The sequence below is a fragment of the Colobus angolensis genome, unplaced genomic scaffold, assembly GCF_000951035.1.
Source record: "Colobus angolensis palliatus isolate OR3802 unplaced genomic scaffold, Cang.pa_1.0 Scaffold100, whole genome shotgun sequence".
In the NCBI taxonomy this organism is placed as follows: Eukaryota; Metazoa; Chordata; class Mammalia; order Primates; family Cercopithecidae; genus Colobus; species Colobus angolensis.
The window spans coordinates 6,567,493-6,589,553 of record NW_012110920.1 but is presented as its reverse complement, the minus strand read 5'-3'; the positions used below and the strand labels follow the sequence as shown (position 1 = coordinate 6,589,553).

Below are 22,061 nucleotides of genomic sequence, written 5' to 3'. Positions count from 1 at the left end.
TTTTGAGAAAATCTTTCTTTATATTGAAATATATCTACCTGTGGCTTCTGCTCCTACAGTAATTTTATGCTGGAGTGATGTTAAAACATTTACTATCCAGTTTGATTAACATGTATTGGTCCAAATGGACTGAAGCCATGGTGCCAGGAAAGGGTTCTGGCGACTCCTTGTTAGTCTGGCATTACCCCTTCAGTTGTTTGGTTGCAAGGGGCAAGGAGGGGTTGGGCAGCAGAAGGACATGGATGGGTTGGGGTCGCAGCTATTTGCTGACTAGTAAGAAATGTTCTAACAACCGATAGGGTTGTCCTGGTGCAAAGGAGCTCAATAATCAACCCAAGTTTACCCTGTGGCCCACATAGAACCTGCCCATGACCAAAGGCACACTCAGTCTAAAAGGACCCTTGGCATTTCTGAGCCTCCTGAATGAAGTCTTCATTTTTGTCTTTGAATCACTGTCTATCCCTCACCAGCAACCAACCTCCTCTAGGCCTCCCAGGCCCCACCAGGCCTCTGTGGAGGAAGCAAGTCGCCTATCACTTACAGCTGCATGACAAGGTAGTAGTGGGTGGTGCTCTCGTAGATATCCTCCAGGGTCACAATGTTTTCATGCTTGATCCTGGGAAAAATAAAGTGCATGATGAACGGTATGCAGTTCAGTTTGTCCAGACAAAGAATGCAGACCTAGCCCAAAAGTTTCTGTTGGAGGCTTTTGATGGCAATGTTTTGGAAGACTAGGTCTTTGTGAAGTCTTCATAATAAGGAGACTGTCACAAATTAATCCCAGAGAAAAGATTCCTATGGTGGTGCTCGGTCTATGTTTACTGAATGAATAAATGATCATCCTTCCTTCAGGAAACAAACACTTCCTTGTTATGCCAGGAATCTCTTTAAACTTTACTAAAAGAGACAGTTAGAAGAATGGAGGAAGGCTAAGGGAATACCTGATACTAGGTTATTCTACAAAGTGGGTATTCAGATGTTAGAAATACTGCATTTAAAAAGTACAGGTTGAGTATCCCATATCTAAAATGTTTGAGACTAGAAGAGTTTTTGGAATATTTGCATGTACATAATGATATAACTTGGAGATGGGACCCAAGTCTAAACATGAAGTTCTTTTTTGTCTCATGTGTACCTTATACACATAGCTGGTAGGTAATTTTACACAATATTTAAAAAATAATTTTGTGCATGAAACAAAACTTTGAATGCATTTTGACTATGACCTGTCACATGAGGCCAGGTGTGGAATTTTCTATTTGTGGCATCCTGTCAATGCTAAAAATGTTTCTGATTTTGGAGAATTTTGGATTTTAGAGTAGGAATGCTCAACCTGTATACAATGGGAAGGATTCAGGTGAGCTGAGCCTCCTCTTGGATAACCACAGAGGAAGTGTTGAAAAATTATTGTTCCAGGATATCGTGAGAAGCAAGGTAGATGCTTATTTTTAGGGTTAGTTCTGTGGGATGACTTAGATAGGTGATTCTCAACCAGGGACTCTTTTGCCTCTTAGGGAACATTTGGCAATATCTTGAGACACGTTTGATTGTCACGACTAGGGCAGGGGGAGGTGCTGCTGGCATCTAGTGGGTAGAGGCAGAAATGCTGCTAAACATCCAACAATGCACAGGACAGCCCCCAACACCACAAAGAATTATCTGGTTCAAAATGTCAACAGTATCATGGTGGAGAAGTCCGGCCCTCTATTACCCTTGTTTGGGGTTACTCAAAGACTGAATCAAGCAGAATAATCATATTGGCAGAGAGGCTTGGCTTGCCAGGCAGCAATGCTGTGCATGCCTGTAAAGGAGAAAATTCTCTAGGAATTTTACTCCTGGCTGTGCAGCACAGAGGTTAAGGACTCAGACTCAGACTCAGACTCAGTTAGGCCTGGGTTCTCATCTAGTTCAGGCAATTAGGTAACTTCAACTGGCTTATTCCAGTTTTCAAACCCTTACTTTCCTTGTCTGAAAAGTATGTGTCTCTTATAGAATTGTATCAGGATAAAAGGAGATAATGCATAATGCTTAATACAGTGCCTGGGGAAGAGTAAACACATAATCAATAGTAGCTATCTTCTTTACGATATTTTAGAAAATATAGACCTGTGGCAGTTGTCACTTGATGAATTCACCTATACTCATAAGCTGGCAATGCTAACATTAATTTATCAATTATTCATTCACTGAACAAACATTTATTGAGCATAAATACTGTTGATACAAGGCAATAATAAGAAAGATGACATGGTCCTTGCTCTCAATTAGTTGGCAATCTTTCTTTGCCCTAATCTCCCTGGATCCCAGACCTATGTCTCTAGCATGTTACAAAATGCCTTCATGTTGAGATAGGTGGATACTTACATTCAGTATGTTCCAACCAATTTCTTTCTATTTCATCCAAGTGTACACATCCTCTTTGTTCTCTATCCCAAGCAATGACATAGTTGTCCACTTAATTGCTCAATCTCAGGGTCTCTTTTAATGCTTTTGTCTTGTACACTTTTAGCAGTCAACCCCAAACCCAGTCACTTCTCTCTTTGAAACATCTTTTGTAATCTAGTCCTTTTAGGCACACATGATTCTGCCACCATCTTCTCTTGTATTCTCAACCCATGCCTAAATTATTGTGAAAGTCTTATAATTGGCCTCCTGTTCTCTAGGCTGGCACCCTCCAATCCATCCTCCACCGTGCTTGAGAGGGATAGCTCCAACATGTTAATCAAACAGTGTGACTCCTCACTTAAAATCCTTTGATGACTTTTTTTTGCCCACAGAATAAAGCCAACATTCCTTATCATGCCATCTAAGATCCTTTGTAATCAGGTCTTATTTCACGATTTTAGTTTCATCACTTGTCTCTTAATACTATGCACTCTAAATTCAAGGATTTCAAATACTCACTCTTCCCTAAAAGCCCTTGCACTTACATGGTTCTACATTAAAGTTTATGCCACTCTTGGCCTGAATTCCCTTTCTGCACTGCCCTTCTTGCCCCCACAAAGTTTGACTCATCCATCAAGGTCCATCTTCTTTGAAAGTGGTCCAATAACTCATACTCATAAAAACACACACATAGGCAAAATGAATCTTTATCTCCTCCAAAGTCTGCCTTCTGCTAGTGTGACTTACATCTGATTTTGTTGGATTTTCTTATGGGTACCTCTGTATCCAATGTAGGCTCCTGAGGGTACAGAATTTTGTCTGCCTCATCCTTGTGGTCCTGATCCTGTGTTCATGTGCCTAATACACTTTTGGTGCACCATAAGGGTTTCACAAGGGCCTGTTGTAAGAGTCTTGCTGTAAACATTTGATGATTTGTAGTGTCGCCTTCATCATGATGGTTGGGGTGCTGAACCTCCGTTTGCTTTGGTATAAATTGAAGCTAATTTCCAAATCTTACGCTGCTTCCTTAATTATTAATTCTTCCTCATGTTGGCCCTCAATTGATTTTTGTTCCTTTGAGCTAATTACTCTCCAGCCTATGTGCACAAACTAGTTCTGCCACCAGTGGGTTTGCGCATCAATTTGCTGCCAAAAAAAAAAAAAAAAAATCAGCTAGGACAGCTGTCCAACTAAACTTAGCTAATTGACTGAACTGACCCATCAATTCAATCAAAGGGAGCAATGCCTTTGGGTGCAGAAATCCAGTCCTAGTCCTTCTTGAAGGAAATTTATGAAGAAAATGTTATGATACCATAGTGACATCTAATCAACCCTAAGACCCACTCACTTTTTCAACACAGCAATCTCATTCTCCAGACTGCTGTCACGGAAAGCAGGTGACTTCTTGATGCACTTCAGGGCAAAGAGCTTCCCAGTCAGTCTTTGCTTCACCAGGAACACTTCTGAGAAAGCTCCTCTGAGGAGAAGATACCAAAAGATAAAACTTAGTAGGGGGCAGACGTCTTACACTTCCAGATGTGAGACCTGAGAAAGGATGCAACAGAGTCTATGTAGTCCTCTGACCACAAAGGCATATCCTGAATTTAAATCTGGAAGAAACATCAGGAAAATACAAAATTTAAAAAAGGGCAGAGGGGAACCTGTATTCTTCCAAAATGCCAATGTCGTAAAAAGCTAGGGAGAGATAACACCGAAGTGCAATACCAGACCCTAGACTGGAGCCTGTACTGGAGGGAAAATGCTATAAGACACATAATAGGGTCAATCGATAAAACCGGAGTATGGATGACAGACTAGGTACACTTAATGTGTCAATATTCAATTGACTGAAGTTGAGAACTGTACTATGGTCACGTAAGGGAATACTCCATCCCTAGAAATATACACGAATGTCCTTGATGGGTAAAGGGTGATGGTGTCCACAACTAACTCTTCGGAGATTAGGAAAGAATCATCTTTCTACATCTATCTCTACAAATCTACAGAGAACATTGCAATGAGAAGGCAGATGGGGGAAATTGTGAACAAGAGGTGAATCTGGGCAGTGGGCATTTGGAAATTCTTTCTACCATTCTTATTCTGATTTTATTTTATTATTTTTTTTAGAGACAGGGCTTCACTCTGTTGCTGATCTGGTTAGACTTTGTGTCCCCACTCAAATCTCATCTTGAATTGTAATCCCTATAATCCTCATAATCCCCACGTGTCAAGGGAGAGACTAGGTAGAGGTGATTGGCTCATGGGGGCAGTTTCCCTTATGATGTTCTCATGATAGTGAGTGAGTTCTCATGGGATCTGATGGTTTTATAAGGGGTTCTTCCCCCTTTGCTTGGCACTTCTCCTTCCTGCTGCCTTGTGAAGAAGGAGCCTTACTTCCCCTTCACCTTCTGCCATGATTGTCAGTTTGCTGAGGCCACCTCAGCCATGCTGAACTGTGAGTCAATTAAGTCTCTTTCCTTTATAAATTACCCAGTCTTGAGCTCTTCTTTGTAGCAGTATAAAAATAGACTAATACAGTCGCCCAAACTGGTCTTGAACTCCTGGGTTCAGGCAATTCTCCTGCTTTGGCATTCCAAAGTGTTGAGATTACAGGTATGAGCCACCACGCCTGGTGTTATTCTTGTTTTTGAAATGTTTTTCTAAGTTTGAAATTATTTCCAACTAAAAAGTTAAGCAATTAAACTTAGAGGCAAAGTGAAAGAGTAGCTGAGGGAAAGACTGATAATTACTCTTCACTGTCATTTGGGCGCTGCTGAATTATGTTGATGGCAGGTGTATCTGACATGCTAATGTGCTTTCTAATTTAAAGATCATATTGGAAGAAAAAGATCCCACCACAGATTCAGGGACTAGGCATGTATTATTTCCTGGTTCCATAGTTTGGGAATGATCCCTAGAGACAGAGACTCCACTGCAGCTGTGGAGAGATTTCTCCACTTGGCAAGCCCACTAAAAAGAAGCCACTACAGTCAATTCATGTCACTTTCAATGTGACTCAGTGTGGCACACTGGAGTGGCAGCTGGAGGTAGCTGTGGAAGTACAGTGAGAACAAAAAGACTTCTCTCTCAATTTTAGATGGTGATGATCACCCTTATCAGAGGCCAGGGTGCTGATCATCCTCTCATTCATTCAGTAGGATCTTCAAAGACAAAAGACAGAACCTAGCAGTCTCTGAGGCAGTCTCTGAAGACAGAGAAGGCGGAACCAATGGGAATACAGGGTAGGATTCCAAATTACAGGCCTCTTGGTTCGAAGGGGTCCTCTGAAGACCAAACCATCAGACCAGCAGTTAAGCTAGGTGCGGATGCTGAAGCCTGATTGTTCATGTTAGAATCTCAGCTTTTGGGGTAAAAAGTCACTTAACTTCCATATTCCCAGTTTCCTCATCTGAAAAGTTGGAGTATCAACAGTATCTGATTCACAAGGTTGTTTAGAAAATTAAATGACTTGATAGATGTAAATTGCTTAAAAGTGTTTCTGACATCTATTAAGACTATATGTGTTAGATACTATTATTATCATCACTACTATTTGAATACCATTATGAAGAACACCCAGTAGTACAAGAGGAGAGAGAGTCTAAGTAAGGAAACAGCTGAGCCATCCTTGACCCTGCCATCTGGATATGCTAGAATGAAAGCCTAATGGGAGTCAAGCTTCTACAAGGACTTTAAAAATCTGCATTAGAAATTACTTGGTGTTTCCTGTGTCTGAGTTTCCTGTTTTCCCAGCTGCACTTGGATCTGAGTTAATCAAAGCCTCCTGAGCTTGCTCTGTTAATCCATTCACTTACTCATCCCTTCAACCAAGATTTATTGAGCACCTACTGAGTCTTAGACACTGGAAATTAAAAGGTGAGTGTTTCCATTCTTAAGGAGCCTGTAGAATAGTGAGGAACAGGGACAAGTAAGCAATTAGCATTTGATTTGAAAAATGCTGTCAGGTATTCAATGAATGCTTATTGAACTGATGGAACCTTTCTGTGTCAGGCACTGAGATTAGTATTGGTCTAGCTTGGGATTCAGTGTGAAAGACAGATACATACACAACACATAAGAATGACATATTAAGAGGCCACAAAAAATGGACACTTAAGACAGGGCCCCTGCTATGGTTGGGCAGGTTGTGCAGTGCAACAACTCCAGCAGGTGCCATTCACCTTGAAGTCATCGTACATGTTCATATGATAATTATTATATTTCCTGCCCCAGCAGACAGCAGGCTAGATAAAAGAGCAACTTTTTCATAATTTGTACACTTGTCCACTCTGAACTGCACCCCACTATGGTAAGTCTGTGGGGTCTGCAGCCTGGGGACACTGGTCTTCATCCCAAGCACCACTGAGGTGTCTTCTCTTTCGCTCAGCTCTAACTTCTGCAACAGCTGTGACGTGCCTCCTGTCTTGTCCTCCTGCTCCCTTCAAATCACTGCTGAGCTAGATACATTAGAACACCAGCAGCACTTAAAATATAGATTCCTGGCTGCTGCATCCTATCTCCCAAAATTCCAGTTTAGTGGGTCTGAGACCAGGGATTTATTTTTCAAAAGTCACCCAGGCTAAAAGGAATTGTTATTCATTTTCTTGAGTGTGACAATGATATTGTAGATATATGTGAAAATGCCTTTATTTTAGGAGATGCAAACAGAAGATTCGGAGGTGACATGTCATCATGTTAGCAACTTATTTACAAATAGTTCAGTGTTCAGTACATGTGTGTGTGTGTGTGATGTAAAATACATACTGTATAGTGAAATGTTAACAATGTTGAATTTAGATGGTGGGTATACTGAGGTTCATTTTACCATTGTTTCACCTTTTCCATATGTTTAAACATTTTCACAGTTAAAAGTTGGAGGCATAAACTCTCCAGATGACTCCGATGTTCTCCCAGATTTAGGTGCTGCTATGGTAAACTTCACTGAGCTCTAAGAGGGAAGGTGTGTCCATCTTTGGAGTCCTACAGCACAAGTCTAGCAGATGGTAAATTCTTGTCAACCTGGGCTCCCTTCTCTCGTCTCCTCTGGATTTTTGGAACACTTAGCAAATCATTTCTGACTTACTCGTGAGCCTTGTCTCTTTCTCCTGCCAAAACCCCCTCTCTCGTCACTCCCGTCTTGGTAAAGGCCTTTGATGGAAGGCCTGTGCTCTCATGACCAGCATCCCGCTGGGATCCTCCTGCACTTTCACAGCCTGACAACCTGCCTGTGCCAGGAGGGCTCAGAAGTCACTTCTCTGTCTACAGCACGAGTGTGGGCAGCCGTCATTGCCTGAGGTCATTGCCTCCTAGTCAGGGCAAAGTGAAGTGGCATTGGCTACAGAGAAAGCTTACCCGGATGGACAGCCCGCTGGCTGCTCCTCACTGCCCAGGCCCAATTAGCCTAGAGTAATTAGCTGACCAGCTGGGGTTCTGAGGGGGTTGGGGGCCAGTGGCCTGGAGCTGCTGCCAGCCTGCGTCAGAGTCTGCAGCCTCCCAGGGGAGAGGCAGGACTAAGTGGAGAGTCAGCTCCAGACAAACTGTCTCTGGTCTGCCAGTCGTGTAATCATCTTCAAGGGGCATGCTCAGACACCCTGCAGGCTGGCAGAGGTATGGACTACAGCACAGCTGAAACACTTAGATATGGAGGAGGGAGGATGGTGGCGCAGGGGGCTGATTCAGGTGTGTGTGACCCATGACCCATCCCTGGACCCCAAAAGCCCCTTCTGTTCCAGTGAGAGCAGAAGATGAGGTTGTTCACTGCTGGAGAAATGAAGATGCTGGGGGAGGAGGCTGGGAAAGTTCTAGGGTCACTGGCCCTCCAGAAGTGCTCTCCAACTCCCCTCTCCTGTGACAGAGGCAAGAACCCACAAGCTGTCACAGATCTGGAAGGAGGATAGGTCACTGCAGGTGGGTCGGAAGGAGGTAAGCCCTGGGGGAAAGGGACTGGTATTCCCTGAGGGCTCCAATTTTGTTTTGTTTTGTTTTGAGACAGAGTCTTGCTCTGTCATCAGGCTAGAGAGCGGTGGCGCAATCTCGGTTCACTGCAACCTCCGCCTCCCAGGTTCAAGCAATTCTCCTGCCTCAGCCTCCCGAGTAGCTGGGACTATATCCAATGTATTAAATCATCTTTGGTATTACCCAAAGTACCTGCCACCCACTCCACCCACCATCCTCCAGGCCACAAAACTCTCCCTAAGTCCCTTAAAGAAATCGAAATGAAGTCACAGCAGCCTCAGTCCAGTTCATCAATTGCAGCCAGCAGAGAACAACTCTTCCAACCTCCCACTGCAGGCAGCCCAGCCCACCTGGCCTCATAGCCCCAGGACTTACGATCCCAGCACTTCCATAAAAATGAAGGTTTTCCGGATGTTGGTGGTCTGTTTCTTCCAGGAACTGCAGTCATCTTCTTCCTTTCGACCCATCGCCTCCAGAGTTGAAGCTTCTGAGGATGCTTTATTGGAACAGGGGGAGAAGGAGGAGAAAAAAGGTCTGGTCAGTTGCTTTGTCAAACAAGATTAAAAACAGGCTGCAATACTCACATCTTTCTGTAATTATCAAAAGGAAGGATTAGGAGCAAACCTGGATAACTGGCAAAAATAAAACTGTCTCCACACTTGCTTATAAAAAGTACGAGGACAAATTCATGGAATGCTTACTACATGGATACTATGCTTGCTGCATGCTCATGTCAGGGCAGTAGTGAGTACGTGTGTAGATAACCTGGGAATATCCACCTTGAGGGGATCTGAGCTGAGCTGAGGCATGTCCTGTTTTCCAAATGATAGTCATAATGTTTACTCAGACTACAGAGTCAGCCAGGCTTCCTCTCTAATGTCACAACTCTGCCACCTCCCTCAATTTTTCTCACTAGTACCTCTCTCCCACCTGTTATGGGTTAAATGAATGAGTATTGTGCTGTTTTTGTAACTCCTACAACATTTAGCACAGTGCTGGGCAAATAGTTATTCATGAAAATCTAAATTGAATCATTTCCTAAATTTATATCAGAGTTCTGGAGTTACCATACGTATTCAACAGTCAAGTAATATTTATTTAGCACCTAGTGTATGCAAGGTGCCGATGTGTACTGATAACAACACAGATGCTGGCCCTGCCTTCATGAGGGTGCCAGTCTGAAGGAGATGGGCAATGGGCAAGTAAAGTCACACATGTACAGTTACAAAGTGTGGGGAAAATCATGAAAGACAAAAACCTGGGTTTGTCGTAGAGATAAGCAGGGAGAGTCTTCTTTAGATAAAGGCCATGGAAGGCCTCTTGAGCAGGCCATATTTAAGCTGAGACACAAAGTTTGGGAAGGAGCCAACCAAGCAAAGAGCATGTGAAAGAACTTCTCTGCAAAAGAAATATAACAGCAAATCTCGAAGGGAGGAAAGAGCATGGTGTGCTCCAGATCCTGAAGGGATGGTATGGCTGGTGCAGAGTGAGTGCCGTATGGTCGGGGGTGGAGAATGGGCAGGGAGAGGCAGGCAGGGGCAGACCATAAAGGGCCTTGTAGACTCTGTTAGACCTTGGATTTTCTTCTAAGTGAGATGGGAAGACATGAAGTATTTTTAGCAGGGGATTTAATTACGCCATTGATGTTTTAAAGAGTTCACTCTGGCTGATCTGTGAAGGGAGTGGAGGGAGCAAGAGTTGCTGCATGGAAAATGGGTAGGGGACAGAAGTCTAGGAGAGAGATGATGGTAGCTCAGGCCAGATGGGAGTGAAGGAGAGAATGATGAACCTGGGATGTATTCTGGAAGTCCAGTTATCTACAGTATTAGGCGATGTGTCATATGGTGGGGCAGACGGAGTCTAGGAGGACTCCCATGTTTCTGGCAGGAGCATCTGGGGTTGGTTGGGGGTGCCCTGACTGAGCTCATGAATGCTAGAGAGAAACACATTTTTGGGATGGGGTTAAATGGTTGGAGGGAATTTCTCTTCCTCTGGATATTCCACTCTGCCTACCTCCTTCAACAGCTGATGGCAGGGTACTGGGTGTCCAGGAGTGATGAGTGAGACACCATTTCTGCCAACACCCTCTCCCTCACACTCTTTGAACCTGATGGAGAAATAGGAAAATATGTCTAATGGCTGCCCCTCTTGGGCAATGACCTTCCTTCCCCACTTGAGAAAAACTACCTGTAGACTCTATGGAGTCTCCTATTAATAATAGCCTTTGAACAAAAAGAAAGTTTGCTTGTCTACAATTCAGCATTAAGTAAAGAGCATAGTTTTGGAGGCCAACCTGAGTTCAAATCCTACCTTTGCTAGTTACCAGGTAAATGGTCTTGCCTAAGGCAAGTTACTAACCTCTTTGAATCTATTTCCTCATCTGTAAAGTGGGGGCAAAAACCTTTATGATATGGTAAAAGTTAAATGAAATGGTACATATAGAGACATGATACACATGATAAATAGTTGTTTCTTTTTTATTTTTATTTTTATTTTTTTCTGTTCTGCTACAATGATAAACAGTTGTAATGGAGATAATATTCTGGAGACAGTTATTGATGTATTTCATTCCTGGTAATCCACATCTGGAGGACTCATGGTAAAATAGGTTTCATGGAATAGAGGGAAACCTCTTCCGCCATTGAAACACAATATGAGACTTAGAGCCCTGGGATAAGAAGAATATGACACAAGCGAGGCTCTTGGCAGAGAGGAAGAGGAGGTGGAAAGATGGATACTTTTGGTTCAAGTGGATCCTGGAAAGGGGATGGGGAGACAGATGGTATAGGTTTCCAAAGCACAGATCTTTGTTTTTGGTCTCTTGGAGTAGAGCATCTGTTCAGGAATGGGGAGACTGGTGACATGGATGGGGTGGCTTACCAGGACCCTGCTAGTGGGAGGCTTTAAGCCTAGGAAGAGGTCTTCTTGCAACTGTATCTAACAGGGCAGTGAGAAATCATGGGGAGGCCTCAAGGGAGGAGGTGAGTTGAGACAGTGCCTCATGATGGGCAGAGACTCCAAAACCTCCCCGGGGCCAGCTCATGCCAGCTCATGAGAGCCAGCTGTGCACATCTCTGGTGTTAATGTTGGCAGCTAGAAAGTGACCACAGTAGGAGTACTGGAGTATTTTTTTTGAGACAGAGTCTTGCTCTATTGCCCAGGCTGGAGTGCAGTGGTGTGATCATTCCTCACTGTAGCCTCCACCCCCTGGTCTGAAGTGATCTCATCTCAGCCACCCTAGTAGTTGGGACCTCAGCCACCTTGGTAGTTGGCATGCATCACCACACTTGACTAATTTTAATTTGTTTTCCAAAGACAGGGTCTTACTCTGTTGCCCAGGCTGACCTCGAACTCCTGGGCTCAAGTGAGTCTCCCATCTTGGCCTCCTAAAGTGCTGGGATTACAGGTGTGAGCCACCAATCCCGGCCTAATAGGAATATTTACACCATGGACAGTGGCAACAGCTATAATCAGGGCTTCTCCCTGACTCCACTGGCCCCCTGCCCCAAAAGCTGTCATTAAACATTTACCAGCTCATCATGGCTCATGGCCCTATGAGGGGATGTAGAGCAGGTCAGGGCCAGCCGGCAGGGGTTGGTGAGAAGAGATGGTGATGACCAGGACTTTTCAGGTAAGCAAACAGCTGGGATCAGGGCCTTTAGTAGAGTATGTCAGTATGATCCCCATGAACCGGTGGGACCAGTCATACTTCAGAAGTCACTAGTCAGCATCTGATGGGATCCAGAGGACTGTGGAAGCCAGGGTCCCTGATAAGTCTGAGAAGTCTGAGGCCCCCTTCATACTCAGTATACGGTATATACTGTCATATATACCGTATGTAAGGTATATACGACAACAAGGTCAAGTAAATACCTTACAACATAAAATGCCACCTTGAAGTTGAGCAGGAAGAGGAAAGGCCATCTCAAGGCTGTGTTTTCCTGAAAGGCATAAGGTCAGCTAAAGGAGACTCTTGAAACCCAAAGGGAGATTTATATGCTACAATGGACAAATTGAAATTTAAAGTTCCCCATTTCCTTTTTTGCTGCCTGATGGGGTGGGAGTTCATGAGAGAGATTTATAAGAAATAAGGAAGCTGCGTTTTTTGGTGTACATTTTAATAGTGTGTCAACTTGCAACCTGGCTATATAATAATTGCTGGCTATTTATTATTAAAAAATGCATGTGGGAAACTCCTTCATGATTGACCTAGTTGTATATACATCTGGTAGCTTGTGTTTGGGTCTTCTGGCCCATTAGATGATCTGTTCCTCTTGGCAGGGTGGCAGCCCAAAGGGACCACAGCAGTTCAAGATGCAGGCACTGGCCAGAGGAGGTCTCACTGGCAGTGGTGGGCTGACACTTGACTTTGAGGGCACAGTACACAAGGTGGAGACAAATGGACCCTGACTGGTGGAGATCTCTTTGAGGAAGATGGAATGTAAGAGTTGGGGAATATCTTTACCCAGATGCCTTTCTGTAGATCCTGAACCCCAAATCTAGCAGCTTCCACTTATCAGGGTGCTTGGCATCTAGAATGCATGAACTCTCACTCGCTTTACCAGGCTGCAAAAAGAAAAATGGGGTACTTTAAATTTGAGATTGTCCATTATTGCATGTTAATCTTATCAGGTTTAAAAAATCTCATTTAGCTGACCCAGTCTCCAGGAGGCATCACAAATACTTCTCGCTGTGTAGATACACTGCTGCTGGGAAGTCTTGAAAGTAGAGGATGAGGGCAAAGGTTTGAACATTTAACAAAGCAAAATCAACTGCCTGTGTATCTCCCTCACCCTCCCTCTCTCCCCTCTCCACAGAACAACATGTCTGTGGATGCTGCTTTTCCAGCCAATCAAGAGCTGCCTTCCAGCTCTGGGACCAAGAGCCAGGCGTCCATCACTCCCCCTTCCGGAGCTCCCATGGAATGACGGCCTGTTCTCCAGGAGGCTGTACCACCTCATTAGCAGATCTGTACTCACTGTTCCTTCTTTCTCTTCTCTCTTAAATAGCTTTAAAAACATAGTATTCTTAGCCGAAGCTAGGCTATAAGAAAACATCTTTCCCGCCCACTCCTCCTCCCATACACTGAATCCTAACCATTTAGTTCCGTCTTCAGTGCAATGTGGAAAACTCAAAGGCCCAGATCTGAAACCCCCATAGCTTTGGCTTTTCCTTCCCACCCATCTGTAACCAGAGCAATTGCCTCAAGACCCCCATGCCCTGTGTGGTGGACGTCTGAACAGCGGGCTTTGAAAGGGGTGCCCACGTTCCTTCCATGGCTGCATCCTGCTTCTTTCTGCTAAAGTCCTCCCCCTTCTCGCTTGACTTCTGTAATCTAGGCCTTTTCAGAGGAAAAGAAAACAAATTCTAAGGAGCTTGAAGCTCCAATATTGCTCTCATTTGTTTCCAAAGTACTCCCCGCCTCTCACTCTATTTCTGGCAACAATTTCCATTGGGTTTCAAAGCTCAGGAGCAGCCGCCACAGACTTCTCTGAGATTTAGGGCTGATTTCATGTCGATAGCTCAGGAGACTTGGAGGATGTTGGCTTCGTGGCTGGTTCAGGCACCTTGCACCTCAGCACAGCAAGATTCTCAAGAATATTCTGCGAAAATGGCTCCTAGCAAAGGAAATGACCTTATTCATGGAACTATCTTTGAGTTGTGGAGGTAATACTCCTCCACTCAACATGCATTTATTAAGTACTTCCTGTATACCCTTTGGGCTATAAATAGACATTTCTATGATAGGAGTCTGGCCTTAAAACTGCTTACAATCAGGTTATGAAGATCAAATGCAGATATATAAATAAGGAGCTAAGAATGCAGGCCAGTCTGCTTAAAGGACTGGGACCACGTGTTACTCATCTTTGAAATCCTAGAACCTACTACTGTTCCTGGCACTCGCTGAAGGTCCAGCCCATGGTTGCTAAATGAGTGAATGAGAAAGAAAAGCTTGGGGGTGGGTTGATTGGGGAGCGCACTGTGGAGGAGTTAGACTTAAGATGAGTATGGAAGGTGGGTGGATGTATTCTTTATATTGCTTTAGAGAGGAGCCTATAGCAAGAAGACCTGAGCCCCGGGAAGGGACTGCAGCAGGGCCTCCCTCTCTGTAGTCCTCACTGTGAGGTTCTGCCCATGGCACAGCAGCAGGAGAGGGTGGAATGGCCATAGAAGGCCAAATCTGCTTGGCTTCTTTGTTGTCGTCATCATTTCAGGGATAGTAGTGCCTGGGATGGGACCTGTGTCCAGTTCTTGGTCAGAAGAACTTCCCTGGGACACTAGACAAGGCTCTTTCTGACCATTCTACCTAGAGTCTGTCTACTCACACCCAGAGTTACTCTCTCTTAGGTGAGCCAGTCCTTTCTTCTGTAATACATATGACAATCTCAAAGCAACCTGTTTATTTGTCTGAGGTTGATCTCCTCTATAGAAAGTAACCCCACACAGACAAAGACTTTGGCTGTTCCGTTGACTCCCTTGGGGCTGCCGCAGTACCTGCCTCCTGGTTAGTGCTCAACTGTATTTTTTGGATGATCTTCCTGGCCTCTTGGGGGAAAATTCTGCAGCTGTGGAGGAGGCTACAGAGGGGAAAGTTCTTCCTAAAGGGCAGGCAGTACAGCCTTGGGGTGGATGCTGCCTCTGAGTGCAGCCCTTTCCATGCTCCTAGTGGCAGGCTGTGTGATGCCTGTTTATGAGATGCTGGTGAGAGATGCTTGGGCCATGAGCCCAGCAGGCAGGTGCTCCTTCCATGGAGCTTCTCTGTCCTTCCTCCTTTTCCAGCTTCATTTAGTAAAGGGAGCATCACTAGCCCCAGACAGAACTCTCAGGCAGATGAGGTTTGTTTGCAGTGGCCTCCTCACTGTGGTCATATACCCTAAAACTGCCAGGTCACCTCATGACCCCACACTGGTCAGATTCTTTCTCTGGACTCTCACTTCTGCCCCACTCTCCACATGGCCTCACTACCCAAAGTTTCCTATTTGAGTTGCAGCCATTTAGGGACCTGCCCTGAGGTGTTTATTAAACAAATCAGCTGGGCTAATAGCTTAAAAGTGTTACACTCCTAATTAGGTGATCCAGAGTCTTAGAAGCATCACGTTAGAATTCAAAGGCTTTCCATCCAATCCAATCCAATTCACCCTACTCCACTCCACTCCAATCCAATCCACTCCAATCCATTACAATATGTACAGTGTAGGAACAATCATAATATTCCTAAACTGGGCATGGACTAACCAGAGTAGATGGGGACAGGGAAGGAGAGCATCTTTGAGTAGCACCTCTGCAATCTTAAGCCCACAGATAATGGTTCTCAATTCCACCCATAGAAAGAGCCACCCTCCTTTTGCTGGTGCTGTCACTAGGGGCTTCTGAGCAAGGAGGCTTGAATCACTCTGGGGCATAGTGAGCAGGCTCAGGCCTTCTGGATCATGCCTGGCTCTTTCACTGACCTTAGAGGAATCAGTCTACCCTAAGACTGCTTTATAGTCTCTGCTTCCAGGATTTTCCATTCTTTGGGACCATGACTCAGAAGAGCCTATGGGCCTTGGGAGGGAGGTTATCAGTTGGATCATCTTCAATAAAAATGTGCTCTCTGCCTCCAGGCTGGGACACACAGAATCATGGAAATCTGTCAGCGCTTGGTTACAAAAGGGTAAAAGGCAAAAGTTGGGAAGTTTTCTTGTTGGGTCCCACAATTTTCTACACTCTGGCCTATATTGAACTTTATATCATCCACTGGGTTAAAAGAATACTAGAAACAACCCAGGCTTTTTCCAGTCTTGGTTTGATATCCAGTAGCTGTGCAGCCCCAAGCAGATCACTATACATCCCTGAGTTTCCATCCTCCTCTTTGGTGAACAGATGAGATTGAACTGGATTAAAGTTCCCTGAAGTTTGCTTTTCATTATCTTAGTCCTGAGCGACTCTCCGTGAGCAGGGTGGATTTGCTACCTCCTCTAGCCCCCTTCTTGGAGATTCATAATCCACATTAGCTTATTAAAGGCTCTGAGGACCATTAAACACACATGCTTAATGCTGTTTAATCTGGCATTTCCCAAATGTAGTAGATAGTGAAATTCTTTCCTTCTGTAACACTCATATTAGTGTGCAGGGGATCTAGGGTTTCTCAGAGCATCCTTTGGAAATGTAGACTAGACCGTCTCTAATGCTTTGTAATTCTTCATATTTTGAAGGGATAGATGAAATTTCTAGCAGCCCTCTGCCATCAGTCACAGTTTTACCCTCCTTGTGGTGTCATAGGTGAATGGCTGGGCCTGTGTCAGAACTCATTTCTAGTTCATGGGTTGCAACCCAAGTGGCTCATCAGCTTGCCAAAGCCCAGGTTCTAGAGCCTAAAGGCTTCAGGAGGCTTCTGACTGGAGAGAAACTCCAAGGACCACCCACTCCATTTCCCAGCCTTTCTGCCACTGTCATTCTGCATTTCAAAGATCAACTCTGCATGCCAGTATCTGTTCACAAAATGACCCAGGGAGAAGGTTTTTCCATTGTTGTCTGCAGTTTATTTAAGGCGCAAACCTACATTTAAGTTTAACAAAATCACTCCGACTGCAGTGACAAGCCATAATTTATGTGTTGCTTATGGTTTATTATGTGCTTCTTACAGAGGATGTGAAGACCATTCTCTAGGGCTTCATGTGGTAGCTGAGAGGTCAACACACAGGGGCCATTGTAGAGAGCAGGGTATGTTGCTTATTCTTAGTGTGCTGCTAAGCATATTGGGCCTCTTTTTCCTCATCTGCTGAGTGTGAATAATGATCCCTGCTCTACTTCTCAGCATTCCTTTAGAGGGCTAATGCTTCAATGGGCACAAAAGCAGTTTGCAACCTATAAAGTGCCATGCAGTGGGTCCACATTATAGGCACATGAATTAAACACTAAGCACTGGAGAAAGAAAGGGAAACCAATAAGGACTTAAACAGGGGTGCGCACAGGACAGGAGACAGGGATCTGCTGTTCCTTCAGCTGGTTCCAGCTCCCACGTGCCTTTCACAGTGTGAGCATCTCATCTCACTGTGATTCTAAAGTGTTTAAAGATATATGATTTTTCATACATCATAGCCCTGAATGCAAGCCAACTACTTCATCTGGTACCCAACCAAGAAAGCAGAGAACTGTTGCAACAAGAGAGGAAATAATAGTTTTGTTGGGTTTTTTCATGGGCGATATCAGGTCTCCATTGGGGCACTTTTCTAAGGAGTTTTCAAGGTTAACACTGACTGTGTGTCACACACCGCCTTCAAGCCTAATCCCATGCAAGAGGTGCCTCTTTTGTACAGGCCGAACGCTCATTACTATTAACCGTCACAGCCAGGCACTCTACTGCGGCTTCCAGAAGGGGAGAGGAAGGATATTTCCCCCACCAGGAATGGAGTGCAAAAGAAAGGACAGGCTGAATTCAGGATGAAGGGCTGTGTCAGGAAGCTCTGAGTTACCAGCCTTTCCTCCACAATCATGGATAGTCCTTGCAGTCCCCTGCCTGCTTCAGCTTGCTTTCTTGCTGGCAGCCGCTCCCACTCAGCCCCAACCCCCTAGCCATTGACCGTGGCGGCGCGCCTGCAGTTGTAGCGCCAGGCACGCAGCCTGTTTGCAGACTCAGCCGCTCCCCTCATTCATGCTGCAGCTCATTCACTCGCTGGCGCTGGCAGGCTGTGGCTAGGCGCCGCCACTCGCGCGCATTCGTGTGGCAATTTATTTCTGGCCCTGTGTGCCTGTGTATGGGGGAGAGGGAGCGAGGGATGTGCTCTCCTCTTAGAGGGGGATGCTTTTTCACTTCCAGGTAGACGCTCTCCCAGGCTTTATAGTATTCGCTGCCCTGGACCACGCACCTGGGTGGGGCACCTTGCTAGGCACTTTGCATGCATTATCTTGTTTAATGACTCATGGCCCCCTTTCAAGGTAACCGCATTTTACGGCTCAGGTACTGATAAGTAGAAATGTTCAGAAAAATCCCCCACATCAAACTGATAGCGAATGATAGAACTGAACTGGATTCCAACGCTAGTCTTCTCGTCACTGTACCACATAACCTGTTGCCTCTTTCCTGGTGGCGGTTGCTGGGATGTCACTCATCTCCACCTTCATCCTCATGATACTGTAATGCAATCCTAACGCCTGACTGATTCCCCTGGGAACACATGGCTCAGACAATCTGGAAAGGACTGAATCCTTAAAGCACTCAGATTTCTCAGCGCGGAGGCTGGGGGCAGCATATCTATTGCCTCAAGCCTCTCATGGCTCCAGCTCAAACCATTTCTCACTCTAACCTCAAGCTTCTTTCCCAAAGAGTACTTTCTGAAGAGGACTCTTAATAAGCAGCCACACACACACGCACACACACACACCAGAGCAATCTGCAGCATCATGGAAAGGTCACTGAATTTATCAATAGATCTGGGTTCAAATGCCACCATCATCACCAGCTTTGCAACCCCTTTAACCTCTGAGCCTCAGTGGTCTCATCTATATTAAGGGGAAAATAATACATGCCACACCATCTGATGGGATCATCCTAAAGAAGATTAATTATAAACCCATTATAAACTAAAATGTGGTCCGCATACCAGGTATTACTAAGCACTCTGTGTTACGGCCTGTTTCAGAGGTGGGTCTCATCTTTGGTTCTGGTTAAGCTTGGGTCAGCAGGAATGACAGGGGCCTTGTTCTGTCTTCAGCTTATGATCTGGAAAAGATCATCTTCTTACCTAAGGTGGAATCTGCTTGACTCTCTTGACCCTTCTCAGAGATTTTCCTCATGATCAATTTATCTCACTCCAGAGCAAGAGGCTGGCCAGCCAAGCACTGCAGACCAGCGTGAGCCCTGGCAGCCACCTCCGGGAGCCTCAGGGTTAATGTTTGTACGTCAAAGTTACGTGGGGAGAAGGGGCCACGGTGTGGATGGGGGTGATGGTGTTGGTGAATCCAGACCTCCTTTCAAGATCTTCACCTGAGAGGTAAACTAGGGAAGTTTAAAAACAGAAGGGAGGTAGACGCGCCCCTGGGGAAGGTGAAGGAGCTGTCTTGTGACTGACAGCGATAGCTCGACTGTGTTCTGCATCTTAACGTGGCCGGGGATAGGGAGCCTGAAGCCTGTCCACAGACCTCTCCAGGAGGGACTGAGGCTGATTCTTCTTCCTTAGGTTTGCAAAGCCACAGGCTGTTTACAAATCGTTTTGTCATTGGTTCTCCTAATCCTCCCAATAACCCAAAGAGGTAGGCAGAGAGGGCATACCTTATTTGATGGATGGGATCAGAGAGGTTAAGAGATGAAGGTTGAACAGGAGGGAGGGGTGCAAGAGAGCTGGAGGTCCTGACACCCCAGCAGATGGACGGGGTCCCTCCAGGCATAGAGCTTGGAGGCTTGTCCCTAGAATGCAGACATTGCAGGAGGGGCACATAAAGATATTTTTCTCCCTTTTCCCTGCCCAGAAGTGCAAAAGGTTTCCATGCAAGCCAGCCCAGGAATCATGGACAGATGGCTCCGCCCGGACCCCCATTCAGACTTATTTTCCAAGGCACCTATAACTTACCCTTGATGCCAAAAGAGTCAGGGAAGCCTGGAACTGGGGCTGAAATAAATGCCCAAGTTGCTTACAAAGTGGCTCTTCAAATCCACTCGCTAGGTGCTGCACACTTCCCACTAAGCAAGGAGACCCCCTAAAGCCAAGAAAAGAAGCAGGGTCGTCTTACCCACGGACTCGGCAAGAATCCTGCTTGGGCTCCCACTCCAGCTCCTACAGGTCTGTGAGGATTAGCTGCTCCAGTGCTTTAACAATAAACCCAGTTAAAGGGGAGGAATGCAGGAGTTTTCTTTCCCAGGACCGTAACCATGCAGCCTTAAAGGGGAGTAAAAGTAGCTAGGGTGGCTTGCATCTCTCTTTCATTTCCTCGGCTCTGCTGTCCCTCCCTCCCACCGAGCAGTAATGAGTCTTACCCAGAAAAATACTTGTGCATTTTTGCCTGGTGTGTGTGTGCGCGAGCGATTGTGTTTGCATTGATGTGTGTGATGAAAAGACAGAAAGGAAGAATGAAAAGCAAACACATCAAATTATAGGTTCCCATTATCCTGAATGGGTGATGACAGAAAAAATCAGATAAGCTTTCTACGATTGTCTGCCTCAGTATCCCTTTTAACCACTCAGGTGCTGGCGTATGTTGCCTAAAAACCCCTCCCTGAAAAACAGAACATCTACACTGTCTGATATGTAGGGACTGAAGACATCTCAGTATCCACCTTGCTTGTTATCTCTTACAGAACTGGGAGAAAGGGCCTTAGACGTCCCACAAGGGGCCCCTCAGTTGGACAGTCGCACTCAATATCTTTGATATGTCTCCTTTCCTCCAGAAGCTCAGCATTCTGATCCCCAAACCGGTCTCAGTCCTAACCCCTGAGACCCCAGGAAATCATTCCCCTCCTCCGGAAACTCTCTGCTCCCTCTGTTTCCTGTACTCATCTCTCCATCCTGGCCCTTGACCAAGGCTTCACAGTCTCCATCTTAGCTTCTCTGGGGCAGTCCCTTTAGTGCAGATTTCATTAACCTCTGTCATCTGCTCTCTTGTTTTCTCCTTCTTTACTCTCTCCTTAAGGTTACCATCTACTCACGGGGTCTATTACCATCTTCATGAGAACCTCCCCAGTCAACATCCCACCTTGGTTATCATGCTCAACCTCAACATCCAGATGTCCACTGTCACCTAAGAACGAGGCTGAATGTGTTATGGCCACCCTCAAACCCACTCTCCTGTTTTCCACAGCTAGGCTAGTGGGCTACCATCTTCCAAACACTCAAGTGAGAAACTCCAGGGTTTGCTTTGTTTGTGTTGCCTGTTTCATTTGTCTTCCAAACCCATGCGGCTCTTATGCACTTTCATTTGTTCCTTGAAGCTTTTAAATTGTACCCTTTCTTTTGTGTCATCTTGTTTTTTGAACAAATAACACATTCATATGGGCAAGAAAAGGACCATATTAAAAGGCGTACATTGAGATGTGTCACCCCCTTCTACTCCTTGTCTGTCCCTTGACCCTGATATTGCCTTCTATAGGTGACCACTTTTATTATGGTATTTCTTTATGTGAATGCAAGGAAATACTCACCCCTACAATCTCAGTTCAAGCCCTCACACTCCCACCCAGGTAGAATTGTGATAGGATAGGGTGAGGTGGTGCAGTAGGATATTTAAAAGTGGCTCTGGGGAAGACTTCTAGATTGGATTCCTGGGTCTTCCAATGACAGATATGTGGCTTTGGGAAAGTAGCTTAACCTCTCTGTGCCTCAGTTTTCCCATCTGTAAAATGGCATAATTATTAAACTTATTTCACACACTAGTAGGGTGGAGAGAGGCAGAATACAGCTGCCTACAACAGTGGCTCACATGGTAAGCACTTAATAAAATTTAGCTGTGATCATTCTTTATCTGTCATAGTCTGAATATTTATGTCCCCATCCAAATTCATATGCTGACACCTAATCACTAGTGTGGTGGTATTAAAACATGGGGTTTGGGGGAGGTGATTAAGTCATGAGGGTAGAGCCCTTGTGAATGGAATCAGTGCCCTTATAAAAGATATCCCGAAGAGCTGCATTGCCCCTTCCACTATAGGGGGACACAAAGAGAAGGTGCCTTCTATGAATCAGGAAGTGAGCCCTCATCAGGCATTATATTTGCTGGGACGTGCAGCCTGCAGAATGGTGAGAAATATG

General features: G+C 45.2%; 1 protein-coding gene across 3 annotated transcripts in view; it reads right to left on the bottom strand.

Annotated features, from left to right (window-relative positions):
* Positions 1 to 20,145, bottom strand: part of CAMK1G (calcium/calmodulin-dependent protein kinase IG) — a 30,270-nt gene extending 10,125 nt beyond the window's left edge. Inside the window, exons 1-4 of one of the 3 annotated variants that reach the window (XM_011938011.1) lie at positions 20,050 to 20,145; positions 8,716 to 8,836; positions 3,734 to 3,862; positions 542 to 616 (exon numbers count right to left, since the gene is read on the bottom strand). In XM_011938011.1, the coding sequence (XP_011793401.1) occupies positions 542 to 616; positions 3,734 to 3,862; positions 8,716 to 8,807 (296 nt within the window). In that variant the 5' untranslated portion in view covers positions 8,808 to 8,836; positions 20,050 to 20,145. Of the gene's footprint in view, positions 1 to 541; positions 617 to 3,733; positions 3,863 to 8,715; positions 8,837 to 19,889 lie in introns of all 3 variants that reach the window. The other 2 variants (XM_011938019.1, XM_011938028.1) reach the window with 2 other exon arrangements.
* Between the last annotated feature and the right edge of the window lie 1,916 nt (positions 20,146 to 22,061).